This window comes from Acanthochromis polyacanthus, chromosome 2, assembly GCF_021347895.1.
Source record: "Acanthochromis polyacanthus isolate Apoly-LR-REF ecotype Palm Island chromosome 2, KAUST_Apoly_ChrSc, whole genome shotgun sequence".
Classification (NCBI taxonomy): Eukaryota; Metazoa; Chordata; class Actinopteri; family Pomacentridae; genus Acanthochromis; species Acanthochromis polyacanthus.
The window spans coordinates 7,680,395-7,702,254 of record NC_067114.1 but is presented as its reverse complement, the minus strand read 5'-3'; the positions used below and the strand labels follow the sequence as shown (position 1 = coordinate 7,702,254).

The 21,860-nt window shown below is 38.8% G+C and overlaps 1 protein-coding gene across 2 annotated transcripts in view; it reads left to right on the top strand.

Annotated features, from left to right (window-relative positions):
• The window catches only part of gpc6a (glypican 6a), a 157,440-nt gene that overhangs the window by 19,681 nt on the left and 115,899 nt on the right, over positions 1 to 21,860 (top strand). For both annotated transcript variants that reach the window (XM_051940990.1, XM_051940981.1), the window contains exon 2: positions 11,758 to 11,916. In XM_051940990.1, the coding sequence (XP_051796950.1) occupies positions 11,758 to 11,916 (159 nt within the window). The remainder of the gene's footprint in view (positions 1 to 11,757; positions 11,917 to 21,860) is intronic.

Sequence of the window (21,860 nt, the reverse complement as noted above, 5' to 3'; positions counted from 1 at the left end):
GGCAGCCGGGCTGAGAGCAGTGAAGAGGCGGTATTCCAGAGGCAGTTCTGAATGAGAGTGGAGCGGGAATCTGGTGGTAGATCAATGATAATAAATGTGATTCATTCAAGATGGTGCTTCCCAGTTATTGAGTGCGGCTCTGCTGTGATGTGAAAACCCCACCAACCGGCAGCATTCGAAGATATCCTGGAATGAGATGAAAACAAATCCTGATCTCACTCTAGATGTGGGTCACTTGCATAATACCTACTGTATGGAGTACACTTTTAGATTCTTTCTAGTAAATTATATTCAGAGGAGCAAGCTTGGAATAAATCTCATCCACTTAGAGTACAATAGATGCTGCCACAAGCTGCGGCAATTAATTTCATTTACTGCATGACTACATCTTTTTATAAATTTTCAGCATGGCTGAATTATACATTTTTCTCTCTTGACTTCATGATCTATTGGCTTGTTTGGCACGGAGCACTGGCGAGACTGTCCTCACTTTATAAATGTTGGCAACAGTGGTCAAGAGATGTACCAGATGGCATGGCCCATATGCAGTTTGCCCTTTGGCCAGGTAGACTAATGAATGCTTTTGGGAGTTAGTCTGGCATGAGACCCTCCATGGGCATCAAACCCACTCTTTCCCCACAGCTGTCCTGAAATATTCTGGAGCTTTCACATTTCCCTGTAACATATGTTTATAGTTATGGAGGTTTAAAAAAAAAGAAGCCTCTTTAGCATTTTAAATTACCCAAGTAGATTGTGGATCAGCCTGCTCCTGTACAGTACGTATCTTTTAATGATGAACCCTTCTGCATCAATCCTTGATGTGAGCTATGGTAATGTTATTGGACTTGAACTTTACCTTGGGCATTTTTTAGTCATGTTGCTTTTAAAGATACAAGAAATTCAGTTTCTTTATATCTTCTAGCAACTGATGAATGTGTTGCACTCTTAAGTGCCACCGCCATTACTCTGTGGAGCTGAGCGCATTTACACTGACAGCGGAAGCTGAGATGTTTGGAGAAAATAACACTAATGTGCCACTTCTGTCTGACCTCCACAGTCTGGATGTAAAAGTGCAGTGTGAAATAGCTAATAAAACCCACCTGGAATTACCTGCTGCCTTACAGTTTAGATCATCAAGCTACAATATCTTGTATTAGACCTGGAAGAAATGCATCAAGTAGGAAAAAGTTGAAGAATTTAACAGATAAAATACTGTTAAAGTGGAATTTAAAACAGGAAGTGTGGTACCAAATTGCCTAGAGTCCTTTCTCGGTCCTTTGTCATCATGCCACCCAGACTTCAATCAACATGAGGATTTAATTGAGATTTATGAGTCTCAGCTCAGACAAGAAAAGTTATCTTGTCATCAGTTTCAACTACATTGCATTGAAAAGTTCCAACTTTTATAAATTATACCCTTTATTTTAATGGGATCATCACTTAACAGACATTGTGCAGTGTACAGCTGTCCATGTAATGTTTCATTAACATTAGATTGAGATGTTTTTGTTCTGAAAACTCAGACAGTCTAATGCACTGTTTGAGACATTTTCTGTCTCAGGTCATTATTTTATCTTCTGTCTGCAGCTCAGTCAACAATATATATATATTTATATATTAGGCTAATGAGGCATGTATTTCTTCTACCCATTTAAAAGCTGAAAAAATTGACCCAAGAGGTCATTTCTCAATTTATAGACAAAAGCCTCAGCTGTGACAAAGAATAATAGTGCAACAGCGTTTCATTTTGGTCGTGGCATCAAATCCTCCCTTAACACCATGTTGAAGTGGATGCCGCAGGACCTCCTTAACTTAACCTTTGAAGATTTATCCTCGGGGTGTCCTTTGAAGGCTTATCATGAGTTGGCAAAGTGACTGAGACTAATCAGAATTCAAGTCAGCGCTCTATTACTATCGAGGTTCCACACCTATAGCACAGCAACACGGTGTAGAGACCCACCTGCTGGCAGCCTTTTAGCAGAAGGCCAAGTAGATCAATTATTGAGGATGGAGCATTTAGGGTCGCATGTCTGTCCATGTATACAAGCGCCGATTGTTTTCTTTACCTGAAGATTTAAAGTGCATCTGCCTTAGTCCTTGAAAAGACTTATTTTGTTTAATTTTCTCCGTTTTATGCTTGTTATTTTTCACCTGTTTTCTTCTTTCTATATAAAAAGTAGAATAAACATTCCAGCATCATGGCCAGGTAGACATGCCATCATGCCATTTAGTCTTCTCAACTCCTTCTACAATGCAATACATAAGAATACATGAGGTTTATCTTTGACAGTACTTTGTTTCTTTCTTCACAGTAAAGGGTAACATTGTAGAGAAAGTCTGCTTTGAGTTCTTTTCAGTTTTATTATGAATCCCCTGTTTCTGCTTACATTCTTTAGTGGCACTGCGTTGAAAGAAAACACAATCATGTGCGGCCTCCTCATCCTTTTGTATGTTGAACCCTAAGTGAATTGCCAAAATGAGCTTGTCTAGTGTTGTATCCGCAGCTTTAGTCAGAGAAATGCTGCACATAATTCAAACTTAGAACTATTGAATATTTTTTTTAAATCAATAATTATTGTTGTGCAAGGACGGTCCTCTTACCAGTTAAGCTTCTTTTTTGGGAGATTATAGTGATTAACTAAGAGGAGCAAGCTACTTATTGAGGATTTTAGTGTGATTACATGAAATCAGTTGAAGTAGGAAAACCTGAGCTGAGTTTATCAGACTTTTTATCAACTCAGTGAATTATCTTACCTACAGCTGATTTGACTGCTGAAAGTTCACAAAATTTAGTTTGTGTCTCGATAAATAGTGACACATACTGTTTCTGTGGTCATGCATTTTTTTTCAGTTTGATAAAGACGTAAGTGTTATATGCTAAAATTTCTTATAACTACCAAGAAAATGCTTTCAAAGTAATGAAAGTGGCAACGATATGTCAGAAACCCTGCTAAGAATGGCATTGGTAAAGGAGCCACTTATGCTGCTGTTATTAATTTGATCTCTCTAATGAAGAGAGTATTTGCAGGTAGTGTAGTGTGAAGAACGATCCCTGTGTTTGCTGTGAGGTTAACTTGTACATTCAGATTAAAACTTCAGTCTCAGTTCTTCACTTCAGTGCATCTGAGGCGCTTCTAAACTCAGATCTGCTGTGCTCTGACATCACGTGGCCGCCTAACAAACTGTGGACTCCGCAGCCAATTTTAATGAACCACTGTTAGAAAGGATAAGAAATGTGCCATCGCTTTGCCTGCCCATTATACATGATTGCAGCATATGTCTGCATAAGAAACCTCAAACACCCTGAGCACATGCTTCTTAAACATCAAGGGATGTGAAGCCGAAGGGAACTGAGGCTCAATACAAGGCAGATGTGGAAAAAGCGCCACATATGATTTTAGTTCTTTAATCTCTGCATGATCATACCTTCAGGTCTATCTACTTTCTCCTGATGACCTATATATTGCTGAGTTTGTTAGATATCAGATGAGAACACGTGGTTGGTTAGAACATACATATCACATATAATAACCTCAAAGAAACGTTTCTAATGGGTTCGGGGAACTTTGATTTCTGTGAGAGCAACTGTCAGTGTGGCTGATTGCGTGTGTCAAACGGGGCATCTCTCACCACCTGTTTTGGTTTTTTTTTTCTCCAAACATTCATCAGCGTTAAGCCAGCCTGTGCGAGCGTTCCTTGAAACTACAGTCAGCAGTTTCGCCTGATTACAATGGTACGCTTCAATCATGCTTTGGAGCTTACGAAGATAGCGATCCAGAGGAACCAAACACATCTGTGCATCAAAGACGCAGAACAAAACAACTAATGTGTGATTGCATTTGTAAGCCAAACAATATTTCTTATGCCACACTTCTTTTTGATTGAGAAACATTTGAGCTAATGCCAGAACATTTCGCTGTAAAATCCCCAAAGAAGATTAGCATTTGTCCTTAATTATCTCGCTTTCTGTAATTACATACATTTTAAATCTCTGATCAGCGCGCTCTGAAAGATGTGCAGCTTCTGACATCTGCGTTTGAGGCAGCTGCAAGGACAGAGTGGTACATTAGCAAGCTGGACCTGGTTAAACAAATGAGTGGCGGCCTTTATCTGTGCTTTATTCCACGTTGATTACATAACCACTTGATCGTAACCTGGATAAGCCTGTGAGTAAATAATGTATTATCTATGTGTTTATGCTGATCCATGAATTCGTGATCATGTTAGGGCTCTAATGAGTCATGAATGTGGGCGGACGTGCCAGACCTAAAGCTTAAGATGCAGCTGTGTTGTTTTTTTTTATCTAAATGGAAGGAGGTTTCTCTCTCTGTAGGAAAAATCTGATAAAGAAAAAAGGTGTATCTCTCTTTTTTTATTATATACTGGCACTTCTGTGGGTCTTGTCACCTCGGGCTATAACGCTCTGCAGCTCATTCAGTGAAATCAGACTATGTGCTTGCATTTTATCCTTTGCCTGTTGTGTTGTCAAAAAATGTAGCCTGGCAGACACAATGCACTATCAAAAGTACAGACCCACTTTGTTTTGTTTTTTTTAATAAATGTGCAGAAGTTTCAGCAGCAGTGAAAGTTTTGGTTGTAACATCCACTTGGCAAGCTGGTTTAACAGAGTTTGGCCGTGCACTGGGATTGTTCCCAACTTCCCACTTGCCTCTCTTCACCTGCAACCATCAGAACCATTAACTACAAAACACTGTTCAGTTTAGCTTCATATTTTCTCTCTCAGTGCTCCACTTGCTAACAGCTCTACATTGTCAAAGTCTGTTATTAAGACTGCAATCCCATAAACAGGGTTTTATTAATTAGAAGTTGACTTTGTTCTTTCAGTGAATGAAATTTCAAATTTAATTCTTTTTAATACACGCAAAATGTTCTTTTATTATAGATACCAATATGGAAAGGATGCAATTGTAGGACCTTTGATATATCTTAATTTTTCTCTATATAAATACACATACTTATTTGAATGTTTTGCAACAGCTGGACAATCTACTCTTTATAGGAGCTATAAAATGTAAATGCTTTGAGATATATGTTGATTGCTGATGTGGAATACTGATTCCATTCATAGTTCATTTAAATAGCTTTAGTTTAGTGTCATTCTAAGTCTTGAGACAACTTTACTCGTTCTTGTCTTGGAACCAACTGACATTTTTGTTATTGCTCACTGATGCCACCCCTCCCTGCTCCCCTTTACACTCTCTCCAAGAAAATGATTGTGGGAGACAAGAGAACACACTGTGATTATCCGGAAGGAGATGTCAGCCAAATCGAGAAAAATATCTAATTTTGCTTCCGAAGCCACAAACAGATGAAGCAAAATGCAGCAATATGTGAAATTTGTAATGGAATACTTACTGAGAGGAGAATGGAACCACACTAAACTTTGATCAGCACTTGAAAAAGAAGCATAAGGAAAGGTAAGCCAAGTCTAAGTGGTGCTTGAAAAGCTGGCATTAATGTGGATGATACTTTGACACATAACACCCACAAACTGAACATGCTCCCTGATGGCAACCACCTCTCTAAACGGGACAATGTGCCCTGTGACATTGCAAAAAGCTGCTCAGGAAAGGCTCCAGGACCATGACCAAGAGCTCAGATTGTTGACTGGGCCTCTAAAGTCTCTCAAGTTTGATTGGGTATCCATGAGTTGCATTGAAACAATAAGTAGAGCCCCAACCTGCACACCGCAGCACCCAAAATATCCTCTGCAAACCTTGTGCCAGATGCCATAGGACACCCTCAGAGGTCTCATGTTCCTGCCGTGACTGGTCAGAGCTGTCTGACAGTATTTCGGGGAGCAACATAATGTGGGCCAGGTGGTCTTAATGTTGAGGCTAATCGGTGTACATATTAGCTACATGTATATCCTTTGTGTTTCAGGAAGCAAGTTTCGGTGGTGCAATGCAATGGCTTACGTTTTCCAATTTTATTGTTTGTCATTTTGTGTGGGACTCAGATTGGCCTGGTGCTGGTCTTAACTCAGTCATTTCCTGCCTTAGTCTTGGTGGTTTTGATTTGGTTTCTCCAAAAGTCTTGTTCTCAGTAGACTCTGGTCTTGATCATGGCTCGGTCTTGGTTTAGGTGGTCTTGTCTGCATCACTATTTGTAGTTTAAGAGGCCTTGATTCATGTGGACTTTACGCCAATCACAAGTACACTTACATATGATTAGTTTTCTTCATCTTTGTAATTGTATTTTCATTGCAACGACCCTTGTGCTTTCCGTTCAATCAAACAGCCATCTTTTATGTCACATCTCTCCCTATGTCTCCAGTTTTCTTGGTGCTGTTGATAGTATGTCTTAAAAGTTTCACACAAAATCTGTGCACAAGTTTGGTCTCAAGAGCAAGCGGTTTATTAGAGTGTGGTTTTAAATTCCATCTTGGGTGCAAAGCAACCATCTAGAACAGGACCGATGTGGTCCACTGGGCCAAAATCCCATCTAGATTTTGGGATGATTAGTTTCAAAGTTCACTATGGCAGATATTTCTGTTTGTTTAGTTCATCTGGAACAGAGCTCAAAATTTTGAAAACACGGCAGAAGAATGTGCTGCAAAGTTGTCTGTGCCAAAAAAATCTGGTTTGTTGTTGTTTCTACAATATTTTGGCATTATTCATATTTTACTGTTCAGTTTGTTATCTGTATTGTGGAAAGCAGCCAAATACAAAAGAAATAACATGAGACAAAGTCAAAGTCACAGCATCATAAACATGCAACTCACACTTGTGCCTGCTGGTCTCACAAAGTCCTGTTTTGTGTTGGTTTATGTAACAGCGGCCTCACGACTTTTCAAAATAGGAAAGGAGCTGGACATGCCAAATTATGTGTTTGTGCAAAAACAAGCCTTAGAGATGAATAGAGCGGTGCACAACCTATTGAAGCTAAAAACACCACAGAATTCTTTCAGCTGTCATTCATACTTATGGACAGCTCATGCCCTTTATTGATTTTGCTTTCTTTTTTTGCCAAGCTTTTATGGTCAACAGTGGTTGTCCACCTTCTTTGAGAAGTTTACTCAATTTATTGCATCAACGGAAACTTTAAATTGAAACCGACTTAACTCAGGGTCACACGGTTTTGGAATGCAGCGAGAAAATGTCATTTTCCCAAAAGTATCCATCATTATGACAATATACTCTTGTGCCAAACTCTGACTTGGGCACAGTTTCTACCCTTACAATTTTAGATCCTGGAAAAACATTGTCTATCTGTCAGCTGAAATCAGGAGTTTTCTTCAATATTTTCCAATCAACTGATGACAGGTTCAACTGACCTCAAGTCAGCCTTAAAAATCCTGTGACTCCTCAATGTGTACATTTCCTCTCAGACAAATTGTGTTCAGATATATTGAACTGCACTGTTTTTTTAGTGATGGTGTATTTCTGTGAATGAGAGCATATACAACACAAACACTTTGGGCTGAAATGTTAATCTGACTTTAGCTTTATGTAAAAACAGACAGAAACAAGATGATGAATAGTTCGTCTAATGAAACTGCACCAGTATTCCACACTTAGTTCATAGACTGCGCCCGGCGCAATATTATTTCCACTCCAGGCATGTGTTAAAACTGATCTCAGCTTGGAACAAAGATTTTCACACTGTGATGCTTCACATGGTGGCAATCATGTGTGACAGTTGAAGCCTGCTGTGGCTTTGTTAAAACATTAAAACGTTGATGTTTAATAGGGAAACAAAAGAGCCTTAAAGAACCACCAAATAGAAATCGACTGCTGCATTTCAGCTAATTCTGCGTGTTAGAGAGTTTGGATTCTGTGGCCAGGAGGTTTGTGCTTTACTCTGGAGAAATGGGTTTGTGTTGAACTGTTGATGGTGCACCTCATTACTGTAGCTTGGTGCCTCTCTCAGGACTGATTAAGGATTAAGCACATTTGAGAGTGCCAGCACGTATACTGCATCTTCCCTGTTTCATTATCCATGCACAGCTCCCTCATCTATAGCTTACTGTATATGCATGCAGTGTGCCTGCCAGTGCCTGCATTGTGTACCGTTGTGGGATTCCTCAAAAAAGTCACACAATCCGGGTCTGTTGTTTGCCAATCCCCCAGTGACATCCATTTCATCTTGCTCTTCCTCAAATCTTAATAGGTAGAACTGGAAAATGCAAATCTTTCATGTGACTGCTGGCCAAACTATGTTTTTAAAAAATGTCTGATAATGATGTCTGATGCTTTTAGTGGCAGAGCAGATGTAAAAAACAAAATGACTTAATGCATATCTATAATGAGCCAGAGACTGTCAATTATTTTCCAGAATTTGCACAAATGCTACCTTCTTTAGGAAAAATAAAGAAAATGCTGCTTCCACGGTTGTGGCTGCAAGACAAACAGGTGAAAATACACATTCTGACTAGTGGCAATTTTGGATTTAGTTTTAATATTCACAAAAATGTATTCTTGCTAGTCAACCAAAAACTACAAATATTTTAGTCTCATTTTCATCAGTGATATTTTTGCCATTTTACAACCATTTTGCAATTCGACGGCCACAGCCTTCGCTGTCTTTCCGCACAGTTGCCAGGATGTTACTCTCATTTATCGCCAGGTTAACAGAAAAGGCTCCCTGCCTATGTCCCTCTGGTCTGCAACAACAGACGACATTTCTTCAGAAAATCCCGTTAACATTATTGTTTCCAAACATGCACCTTCTTCCAGAAGATGATTCACCCACTTGTGCTCGACAGTCTACTGTCTATTGTTCACCTCAAGAGGGGGCGGTAAATAGTTGGAAACCATTATTATGGTTATCCAACAGCATTTTTGTAAGTGAACATCTGAAGGACAATTTAGATGGAATGTATTAATTCCTTCTGATGATAATATGAAAGACATGTGACTGAAAATGTTAAAATTGCATTAGTATCACCTGTTCTACACTGTCATTGTTACATTGTTCGTTTATCTTATGTATGAATGTGCTGCCTGCATGTTCTTAGTTTGTCTCAGCTGTTTCGTTGCTACTTGTCTAATTCTCTCTGACCAGATTTGCACTGTTTACTCACACCTGCTACAATAACCTCTCCAGGGAAAATCAACTTTTCCACATTGTTAACACATCCATATGGTGCTTTTTAAATGCTTGAAAACACATAATGAGCAAAATCAGCAGTCAAAGACATGGCTGAGCTTCTCCATTTTGAAGCTGCAGTGTACTGATGATCATCAGAAAAACAAGGATTCTTACAGCCAGGCTTTTATACAACAAACATAAGAAACCAGTCCTATCTGCCTGTGGATTGGGGCTTTCCATCTCATTATTCTTATTTAAAATCATTTTCAGGTTCTGACAGGTATGGCTGAAGTAGTCCAATATTACAACTACCTATTATGTTGCAAAAGACAGTTTTACAGTGTTTGAACAAAGTCACGGGTAAGCTAGTGTGCTCCAGCTGCAGCTGGTCTGGAGGGGACTTTATAGATCTGCACTTTCTAGTGGAAACAATAGTGTAGAATTACATCTAACTCATTTTAGGGTATGAAAGAATTCTTTTCATGGAGAAAAAACCCTTCTAAATACATGAAGATACATTTGTTTTTTAGGGGTTTAATCAATGACCAGAGAAGGACTTTATCACACTTCAGAACTGATCAAAGTGAGAGTTTTTGTCAGTCAATACCAAATACCAAATACCAAATAAAAAAAAAATCCTTTGAGCTACATTTTTTCAGAAGCAACTTCTAGTCTTTTTCTATACCTCATCTGTTGACAGATTTAGTCAAGCTTGGTGAAGTTGGGTTTTTCTTGTCGGTGAGAACGCTCAGTGTAAGTCTCAGCTCAGAGGAGATTGTTTGATCGAAGTCTTTACATTTCTTGGGGCGGTCATGGACTTTTTTGCTGTGTTTTTATCCTTTCACAGTTTGAACATATATAGAGCCAATCGGAAAGCTTCAGCACTGTCACTAGCTTTGCTTCAGGAATCTGTCCATTGTGTCTGTTCAAATCATCATTCTCTCCAATCTCGCATGTCTCTTGGTCCCTGCACACCGGCTTATGACGCTGCCATCGCTGTGCTCGGAGGTAGATTGTGTTAAACGTGTGGTGAGTTAAGCCTGGTTTCTGTCAGATAATATTGTGCTTTATTGCTTTGGAGGTGAATTTTTCATTTCATCTTTCTTCAGAATCTTTTTCCTCTTTTTTTCCCAGAAACCAGAGACGTGTAGTTTTTACTTTTTCTCAAATTTCAAATAATGGCGACTGTGAGCTCACAAAATTTGGCAAATTGCACACTCCCATAGAATCAATATTTCTGTCTGAGTCACGCAGACAGATTCATGGGCAGATTTATACAATATATACACACTTTTTTGTGGACCAAAAGATGTTTCTATGTCACATTGATTTAAAGTGCACAGACATTCAAAACGATTTTGTAACACTTGAACTTTCCTTGGATCAAATCTGTTTCCTCTTATTCACCACACACATTTCACAGTTTCGTTTTTTTATTCCGACACATTTCAATTGATTCTTCCACACTGCATCACATAAAGACAGTCAAGAGTCCAAGGATCTGTACACCATCACGTTTGTTGTGAGACTTTATACAGTATGTGATTAACAATTATCTCCAACTGACCTCCAGTGAGACCTGCAGATATCATCAGTTTTACTTGAATTCTGAGTGAATATCGTAAAATTTCGATTGATGTTGTTACTCGAGTACATAAACTGTGGTATCAAAAACTGTTTCTGTAAGTCAAACATTCCTGCTTAAAGCTGCACTAATCATTTTATTTTAGCAACATTTTAAATGAGACTGTAAAGTTATAGCGGCCTCTTGCAGTGATGAATCCAGGAAAAAAAAAAGGTCATCTCTGCTGTTCTACATGTGACATTTTAGTTTTTCAGCTCTCAGCTTTCTCTCCTGCAAATTTACAATTTTGGCTCAGTATCACCACTCTCGTAAGCATCGTTTTCAGGACCATTTTAGAAAAGAAAAGACTACAAACACTAGTCACTTAGCAGGCAGACATAGTTGCCAGTTAGCTGGTAAACATTGTTTTGCATTTAGCACCTGAAGCAACCCTTTTCAGAGCTAAATGTTCAGAGCCACAACCTCAAATGGCTGCTAAGGTTAGTTGATGTCTTGTGGATGTGTAAATAACAATTGTTGTTTAAGGTGTGGTAGAATATGTCACTGTGCTTTTTACAGCTGGTTTTGCTGCCTTCAGGTTACCAACTATCTATTTGTAAGATAAACTTATTCCAAGATAAACTTTATTTATCTTTAAGGAAATTATGCTAAATGCAAATTAAAATAATTATTTACATTTTGTTTTATTTTTGGCTGATGTCATGGCTAAATGTTTGCCATGTAGAAATGCCCCTTGAATCAAATTTAAGATATTGGGTTTTATAAATACAATTGACTCGCTACCTCCAAATTATAGCTCTACATCATGTAACACCGATTTATTAAAGCAAAGCTGTCGTTACTGCCCTGATAGACTGTGATTTTAAGGAAAACCCTGCATGAGGTGCAGACACTGCTGTATCAAAGTTACTCTCTGTTTCACATGATGGCAGGTGACCGACAAATATCATCCGTGCCCGTTTGTTACGGTCTGTCTCTCTTTGATAGCCACAGTGATGAGAATCCCAAAAAATCACAGGAGATTTTTGATCAAAGACTCGGCTCAGCCTTTTGAAATATCCGACTCCTGTGGCAATGATGTGTTTAAAAACAGCTTTCTGTGTCTCTGTCTTCCTCAGGTGAGCACCTGCGTGTCTGTCCTCAGGGATACACCTGCTGCACGTCTGAGATGGAGGACAAACTCAACCAGCAGAGCAAACTGGAGTTTGAGAATTTGGTGGAGGAGAGTAGCCACAATATGAGGACGACATTTGTCTCCAGGCATAAAAAGTTTGATGGTGAGTTTCCAGCACATGGATTCATTTCATCTGTTTAACATGCAGGGATCGTGATACATATAAATTGGTATCCAGCACCACTTCTCCAGGCTGAACACACTCCAGACAAGCACTGTCAAACTTGTAAATACAGACTACTGTTGCCGTGATTAATAATTACTATGGCTGGTATTAATAAGATATGAGCAGATTGGTTTTGAAGCTGTTCTGGAGTCTACTTTTCAGTTTTGACTTCTTCACTACAGTGCTTTTTGTTAAGGTTTTCTTTATCCACAGGGATGTGTATCTTTCTGTGCTTTCACACTCACAGACACCCACCGTATGACTTTCTAATTAACTGACAATCAAAAAAGCAAACAAAACAAGAAAAAGGCTTGCTTACTGCTTTATGCTACTTGTCCTCACCTAACCACTGTGAATTTACTTACATAGCAGCAGTACAGAATGACTTTAATGTGGCTTTGTGGTAGAACATATTGCCATTCTACGTGCTTAAAGACAAACCTGTGTGTAAAACTGATGTCACTTTGCTGCATCACAGTTCAGAAAATTCACATACGGTGGTGTTCTTGGCACTTGTGATTGCCGGTGGAAATTAGAGTTTCTGTCTGTTTCCTCGTGGTGAATCAGTTGCCTTAGTTAACTTTTAGTCTTTTTGTGTAAATGAAAAGTCTGTCAGGTTCAGCTCAGTTCTTTTGATCGGCAAAGGGTAAATATTACAGTCTTGGTACATGCTGTTTTATAAAAAAGATCAGGGAATTTTAGCCTTGACCCTTTTGTGACTGAAAGATCTGTAAATGTTTTCTCAGAGACTTCTGCAGTTTTGTAATATCTGTGTGCCAGTGGGAGAAGGAATGCAGGACCTTCAGTACAAAACAAGAACTGACAAATCTTGAATCAGGACATTTCTGTGGTCTTTGCTCACACGTCTAAAATCCACTTGTATGCCTCCACTCCGGCAACAGCTGAGGCCAGAGGCAAGGTAAAAGATACTGGAATGCCTTGAGGTAATTTCTTCATATTTGTATTAACTGACCATGTTGACTGAAGAACAGACTTTTGTTAGATTTCAGATTCTAAACTAACTGTGACTTCAAAAAACACACTATTAACCATAACCCAAACACTAATTATGACAAAAATGAACACACGAAATGAAATTCAAAAGCCAGGACTGAACAGACCTGTATGTAAACTGATTGTAAAGACAGGCAACCGTGAGGCTTTAATTCTAATTTTCTCCTTATGTGATACAAACTGAAAGCTGTGTGCTTGAACTAGAGAGACTACAATATAGCTGGGATAAGAGAGAGTGATGTCTCACCTGGCCAAAAAAACATCAAGGATAGTTCCTTTCAAATTTGTCACTGCCAAGTGTTCAAAGATCCATCTGACTAGTTGGCAGTCAACTGTGGACAATACCTGCATGTCCCTGGAGCAACAGCACAGTGTGATTTCAATTGGTATTGTTTTGATTGGCAAGATTAATTTATTAGTGTGTTTTTTTCAGGCTCTGACTGAAGGACTGACACGAGATGTTTTTCAGTGCTTGATTGTAGGATTTGAATGTTGCCGTGTATCCCTATAAATAGCTGCATTTACATGACTGTGAACAAAATGATAATTAAAAGAAAATGCCAGCATATATAGGTTGTCACCATTAATGACAATTTCACGACAAACTTGGATCGAATGTGTTGTCTGGATGAAGTGTTTGTAACAAAAGACCAGTTAAATGGAGTCACACAGAAGAAACTATGTTTGTTTGCAGTCACTGAATATGTTTTGAAAAATATAGAATTTATTGATCACTTAGTATTGATTTCATGCAGTAATAATAAGAACGTGACCTTCACATATACCAGAAAATCAGCCAACACCGTGTTTTAAGGCTTTGCTGAAGAGCGGATGTAATGCACAGAAGTAGGGAGAGCCAATGATTACAGGACAAAAAAAGATGGAGCTCTTCTTCTGTAAAAACCTAATTGGTAGCCATGGGTTATACAATCTTTGCAAGACTGACAGAAAGTGCACTAAAATACTTTAAAAGGCTGAAGTGTTTCTACATTAATAGCACCGTTTCAGCGATGTTGCCTCTAGAACAATTCCTGTACTATATATCAGCACATTTATATAGTCGCACCGGTGACACAGATCACTTGTGCAGCTCCATCTTCTACATGTGCCCATATTGCCGGGCCACTCAACATCACATCCCTTCTCCTTGCATTAAACTCCATCCACCTCGTGGGGTTTGAATCATCCCTCATCAATTTTACATGCCCTCATTTCTGTCCCCAGTTATTTATAGGGCCCTATTATGAAAACCTTAACTTACTTTTTGATTACTGACTACTTCCCCCGGAGGCCTGTGGGTTTTGATGCATTATTGAGCAATCCTGAAGCCATAAATGACTGTTGCATACCAGAATTAAGGTTTGGGTTTTCTGAATGTCCAATCATCTGGCTGAGGACTCTTTTACCTCCTCTCTTGTGTACCTTATATTCTCCCGGTGAGACTTAAAGTCCGGTCACATTCCAGTCCAACTGATGCACAGTGTGGGAAGAGAAACTCATAACCAACTTTGCAGTGCTGCAGCTCTGCATTTCTTTGGATCAGTACAGTTATAGTCCCAACAGGATTTAATATTCTCTGAGTGTAGTAGTGTTGTCTTCTGTGGCTTCTGTAGATGCCCTGAGGTAACCGGAATTAAGGACAAGAAATGAGATAAATATTTGCAGTATTTATATGTGTGTGTGTGTGTGTGTGTGTGTGTGTGTGTGTGTGTGTGTGTGTGAGAGAGAGAGAGAGAGAGAGAGAGAGAGAGAGAGAGAGAGAGAGAGAGAGAGAGAGAGAGAGAGAGAGAGAGAGAGAGAGAGAGAGAGAGAGAGAGAGAGAGAGAGAGAGAGAGAGAGAGAGGGGCACTGAAAAAGAGAAAAAGAGAGAGAGAGAGAGAGAGAGGCACTGAAAAAGAGAAAAAGAGAGAGAGAGAGAGAGAGGCACTGAAAAAGAGAAAAAGAGAGAGAGAGAGAGAGAGGCACTGAAAAAGAGAGAGAGAGAGAGAGAGAGGCACTGAAAAAGAGAGAGAGAGGCTGAATCTGAGGAAGAGGCAAAGGGGAAAAGAGCTGCATCAAATCTGTTAAAGATTAATTGCAGTGGATGAACCATGATAAAAGGTGTCTCATGCTAAGTCAAGTGATTTGAGACTGAAACTGCTGTACATAGTGGTTTGTAGTCACTGAACCTGTCTTTTTTTTCATGATCTCTTTTAATTTTGGTCTAGATTTCATAGCTAAAATGCTACTATTTTTGGAAAAAATTCATTTTAGAAATAATTTATTTAAAAAAAGCAATCAGCCAGTGCCATGAATCTCAAACACTGGTAGTTATATATGACTGGGCCTTGAATCTTTCACCACCATGACCAATCCAATCTAATGGCCAAACCGTTCAATTGTTTGTAAATCCAAATCAGTACTATGAAACAGGAACGTGCTTTATGATTAATTTATTTAATATAAGGTATTCTTGATCAGTTGTGATCAGGGGAAATAAAAAATGTTCTGGTCAAACAGGAACATAGCACAACTATCTTGGAGGACACTTATGAGTGACCATCATTAACCTGCTTGTTGACTCTCTAGGTCAGACACTAACCAGACATTTAGAAACCATTTGGTCTGATTATCTCCCCACAGTGCTTGGGAAGCCATTAGAATTTGTGGCAGTGATTACAAACCAATAAACAGAGACTGCATGCAGGTTACTGTATTTTCCATGCTGCCTTTTGTGTTATAATGCAGCTTGAACTCAGCTTAGTTTTTTGTTCCTTGATAGTGCACATGTACTAAAATAAATGGTAACCAAGCAAGTCATTTTGAAAATAGTAATGCTCACTTCTGCTGGAGTATTACTTTGTCTGGTCTGCAAGTCTGGTTCAAACCATAGAATATACTGTCTGTGGTTTGAATGTGTACATAACCAGTGTTATTTTGCCTTTTTTTTTGTTCATTTGGCTAATAAGTCAGAATAGACTTGGCTTTTTGGGAGCGTTTCCTGAAAGCGACAGGACTGAGGATGAAAAGAGGCGCTGCAGCAATGTGCAGCATAAAAAGAATAATGTGCTTTTTGAACCTTATATGAACCTTTAAATGAACATACTGTTGCCTGTTTATAAAATAAGATTTGCACAGACTTATCTCCCTCATGCTTATGAATCTTGTGAATACGACGCTAATGTTAAAATGAATCGATGGTGGTTGGGCTTGACAAGTTAACCAAATTGTGTTTTTGTGTATAGTGAGTTTTAAAAACAATTCCTTCTCATAGAAATTGATATATATATATTCCACATAATGCAAATGATGTTCTGAAAAGACTTCTCACTTAGCATTCTTCTTAAATAGCTTTAAGATATATAAAAGTTCCTCACTTAATGATAATTCAGTGTATCATTTTGTTCCACTTGAAGCTACAGTATCTCATCTTTTATTAGAGGCAATTATTTAATATGACATTGTTTTACTTTGCACAATTACCATAACTAACATATCTTGGTTACCATTTTAAATCAGTGCAATTCAGCAGTGTGTCTTTGGAAATCATTGGCAGGTCTATGGGAGTGTAAGAGGTAGGTAAACAGAATTGAACTGCTGTTTGGCTTATCTGTATCTCCAGTATTGCCCTTCTGTTTGTCATTTACTCCTTCTGTATGGTAGATGCTCATTAGATTCGGTTTGGTTGATGCCTTTCTTTTCTCTCACAAGACCTCGGCGAGAGATTAGTGTGTGTGGTTGGTTGAGTAAAGTCTGCATTGAGCAGCAGCCTTGGTTGACTGAGTTCTTTGATCCTGCCTCAGTAGAGCTTCTCTGCTGAACGGTGAGAGCCGCAGTGTCCCTCATTCACTTCAACAATGCCTTATTCACACACCACCTAAACCAAGACTGACTCCAACACAACAGCCCATTCTCTCTAATCGGTCGTCTCTGCAAATTCACAAGCTCCTACTGGACTGTGTAAGCTGGCAAGCACGCAGGGAGAAAACATCACTCCAGTATAGTATTTCACAGATTTCTTCTTTGTCCGCTGCATTTTATATCAAGGTGATGTGTCTTAGAAGTAAGAAAAAAAATGTTTCATTAGGGTTTTAGTAGGGGGAAAAAAGAGTCAATCTTTTATGAGCAGACAGAGACAAGCAGAGCAGCTGGCATTGCATTTTCTGGGCTCATGATTTAATTATATCTTGATAATTTTTGCATTAATTGTTTAGTGCATTGAAGTTGTTTGTGTACAAGGCTGAGAATTTGAAGATGAAGCACGAAGCACAATTTGTCTGTGCCTGAAATAGCAGGAAGTGGAGCTAAATAATTTTCTCTTGTCAACACATTGGTCCTGTGCATGATAGCCCCCTTTTAAAGCCATGTGAGGACAAAACACAGCTTTGATGAGAAACCGGAGAGTGATGAGTCACCGTCAAAAGTACACTTCAGAATCTGCCTCATTAAAAACAACAGAGGGAACGATGTGAACCAACATGGTGTAACTTCTCTCAACAGCAGTGTCTCATGGACTAAAGTCCATTAGTTTCCCTTCAACTGAGACATAGTTGCTCCTTTTTAAACCAAAACCAGAATAATTATGAGCAATAGTTCTTTTTTATATATTACAATTGGTGATTTGTCGAATGTTTTGGATCTTTCCTATCCAATTAAGCAACTATTTACATTTGTGAGTACTTCTGATTGGTGCATTTGGTAAAGCCAGGAGTCCTTCAATTTTAATGAATTCCAATTTAAATTAACAAGATATTTTCTATGAACTGTATTAAATACTGACATGTAACTTAACACAACCATTCGATTAAAACTGTTTTCAACCTAAGTGTAACCTCAAGTAGGTGCCTCCATCTAATACTATGCTCCGAGAAGACGTATTTGAATAAATGCTCTCTCCACAGCCTTAAAATGAGATATTTTGTTAATGAAATAGTAAATAATAAATTGCTTTTATGTTGGATTGAAAAGTAAAATATGCTTTGCTGATTTACACGCAGGGAGGTTGGGTTTCAAAAGACTGACACAGTGATAGACTGTCCCTTTCTTCATCATAGCATCGCTTTGTGTTGCCTTCCATAAAGAAAATCCTTCACTCTGCTTCACAGAGGGAGACTCTGGTGTTGTCACCTCCCTGCTATTGGTCGTTGCTTTGGAATGTGGCTTTTATAAGCTGTATTCATTTATTTCCATTTGTTGACAACTAGGCATTTTTCCATGAGGTTCGTCAAATTCAAGCTTATGTTGTAGCTTCACGTGGGAGACGGGGACTAAACACGACACGGCAAATGCTCCGACTTCAAAAATGTTGCTTTACAAAGTGTTTCCAAGGCCATTTGTGTTCTCATACTGTCTATGGATATATAAAACCTCTGGTAATCTACCAATTTCCCCCCGACATCACAAACTCAGATTCTTTACATTTATTATTCATGTTTGACATTCATTGAAGTACTTACCAAGTAAAAATGTGAAAATGCCCACAATTCATGGCTGACATCAAATGGTTACATCAAAACAGGATCTCAAAGGTCCTCATTATACTATACTTGCCCCACTTCAGCTCTGAAGTTGTGAAGTAGAATTATAATTACCAGTTTTGTCATTATAAGTATCGTACTATAGTGAAGAAAATGAAGGGTTATTTCACCCCCAAAAAGAAAAATAAGACAGATCATCTTTAATATTCCTCAATTTACCACGTTGTTTGTTTTGCTTCTGCAAACTTGAGTGATAGCTTGAACACAGTTAATTACTCCACACACATGCTCCACTGTTGCAAACTAAGTGCTTGGGTTTGTGGACTGATTTGTAATTCCCATTATCCTTTGTGCATAATATAATAGCCAGCATTATTAATTTATACTATGAATAAATTGATAAAGGGGGTTACGCTTGGTACACAGTGCAAGATTCTGATGAGATTTGGCCCCATTTTAGACATTATAGTCTGATTGAAAGTTTGGTTGCTATGGCCAGCCGGCAGCTAATTTGGCTGGGGTAAACTGTAAGAATTCATTGGGCAAACTTATACTCAGCGAAATGTATCGAATCTCTTGGTATGTAACAGTACGCCACACATTTCTTTATTTACATGTAATTGATTCATTAATAGAAAGATAAACGAGTGAAAATCTAAAGCTCTTCCTGCTAACCCACAAATGTTGCCATATTTTTTAGCCACAGCCACAACCTCATCCAGTTCCAGAAAGTAAAGATACACTGCAAAGTTACAGAGCTAAGAAGTGCAGCATTTTGTTGTGAGGATTGTGCTGCAAAGGGATATAAACCCAGGTGGCAGTAAGGGTTATGATTCTGTGTGGTCCACTCACCAAATGCACTCAAAGTCTAACAACTAATGATTTGCTCCTCATATCCTATGGCTTGTAATTCATTCTCTTCAAGTTTTTTGACCTGGTAGTAGTCTTGCTGGCAAGTCTCTGAATATATTACAAACTGTAAACCATTAAAATAACCAGATATGTGCATTCTATCACCTGGGTGAAAGGACAAAAAAATGGGACACTCAGAAAACACTGCTCCATCGCATGAGGAGCAGAATCAATACAGATCACATCAAATTGCCAGTGTTATATATAAATTATGTTACAGAAAAGGCAAAATGTTTGCAAACTTTGAAGAACTTTATTTTTATGTAAAATGTGCAAATAAATCACACATTATTCTGGAGAGATTTTTCTTATACAGCAAATATCATCCTGGACCTTTGGTTTACATAAAAACTGCACCAGAAAAACTTTCTTTTTTTGTTGTTGTTTTTAGAGTTTTTATTGGCATTAGTTGATATGAGTAGTAAAAACGACAGGAAATATAGCAGAGAAAGCAGTGGAATGATGCAGTAAGTCAGGAATCAAACCACGACTCGCCGCTTAGTGTGGAATGTGCCGTAACCATTCGACCACTGCTCCAGAAAAACTTTAATGAGGAAAAAAAACTGGATGAAACCATGACACCATGACTGTGAACTCTGTACCTCCTGGTGCAGGACACATTACACAGGACATAAAACAAATGCACGGGACACAGAGGACACTGCAGGACTTGGTAACCATCTGATGGTGCAGGACCTTCATTACACAAGAGATGACACTAAATTACACCCAGGGCAGGATACTGGTGAGGACAGGGCATACATTGATTTAACCCCCTCCAGTTGAAACCTCAGTGACAGTCACACGTCCATTTCTAATGAAATCTAAAACCATGTGGACATGCAGTTCCAGGAAACGTTCATAAATAAATAACCTCTGTTTTGGTGTCCCTGTGTTATCCTAAGTGAATGTCAGGAAGACTGTAAATCTCTGAGGACTGAGGGAATGGGGTCTGTCCAGCGGTACTTTAGCTCAGAGTTGGTGGCAGCCTCCATCATCTGGCACAGGCTGCAGCCCGGTGTCACTTTTGTACTTCAGGATGGATGGCTCTGTATGGCCTGGGCACTGTTAACTCTGTCCCACCGGTGAGCTTCAAGGAGAGGCTATGAGAGGCAGTGCCTTTTCACAAGCTGCTGTACCAAAAAAAAAAAATGGAAGGAAGGAAATCCACGGGCTCGGTGCAATGTGATTCTTCTTTCCTATATATTTATTACATTTAAACTTTGTGTCAGATATTGAAACACACTGTGGAAACTCACTTACAAAAAATCCCATCCTCCGTATATTGAGTTTGCTCGGGCTACAGCTTAGATCATGCCGTCTGCTAGGGCAGATGAAAAATGGGACCCCCTTCCTGCAAAAGGTGCTGATATGCTTCCCTCGTAGATCCCCACTGTTTCATTTCCTTTTGATTTCCATGCATCATTTAAAACTGACTGAATGTGGTGACCGTGAGGTTGCTATAATTTTAGTTTAGTATTCACTTGAGATGTGACAGTGAATAATTGGCATGTCGGGCCTCACGTATAAATTGCAGCCGGAGTGATTTGACATCAGCAGTGCTAAAAGGAAAGGCAGTGATTGTTCTTGCATTTTTATCTTCTTGAAATACTTTCTGCTGCACGGTCTGCATTTATCTATTCTACTGGTGTATCTATTAAATTTGTCGTGAATTTTGCTTTGTTTACTCTCTCTGCTTGTTCTTTGTGGTGAATATGTGAATTTAGAAGCCAGATTACTTGGTACATGAGTGGTGCTTTCATACATATAGTACCTATAGTACATATAGGAGCATTTACTCAATGTTCTGAGGCAGCAGGAATTTGGTTTGTTTGCACACAGATGCACAACTGGACCGTGTTTGTTTGCCAAGTCTGGAGATATGTGCTTAACTCAATTGAATGCATTATAATTGACTCTTTTATGAGTGTTTACAGCAGATGAATGGTGTTGAATTCAATGGTGGACATAAAAGTTACAACACCTTTGTGTGAGACACAAAAGAAGTGAACATATTGTCTCTTTCAAGACTTGTTGTTAGGAAATGGTCTAGTAATATGTTGGTCCATTATCCAGAGATGTACAATAATTTTCAAAAATTGTTGGAGCAGTAATCCAATCACAAAAATCAACCCATTCCCACAGCATGCCTCGTTTCCAGCTGAGTACAACAAATGGTAAGGCTGAGAAATAATGAAGATATTTTGTGCCTTTTTTTCAATGTCTGTACAAAAAAGCCCCCAATCATTTAACCTGAGGAGCCACAAATAATTTGGAGTCAAATAATCAGGTTCTGGCTAATGGTTGTATAGCATAGTGGGCCGTCCCACAGAGAAAACATGTTCTTGACCAGCAGTTGGCATCATCAAATCAAATTTTCAACATCCAAACAGGAATCCAGTATGTGAGCTTGATGTTGTTTGTCTGCTTCCTTTGAAATACTTGTAGTTTTGCACATTTGGGATGTAGAAAATGTATTCTTCTGCATGCATGTATGAA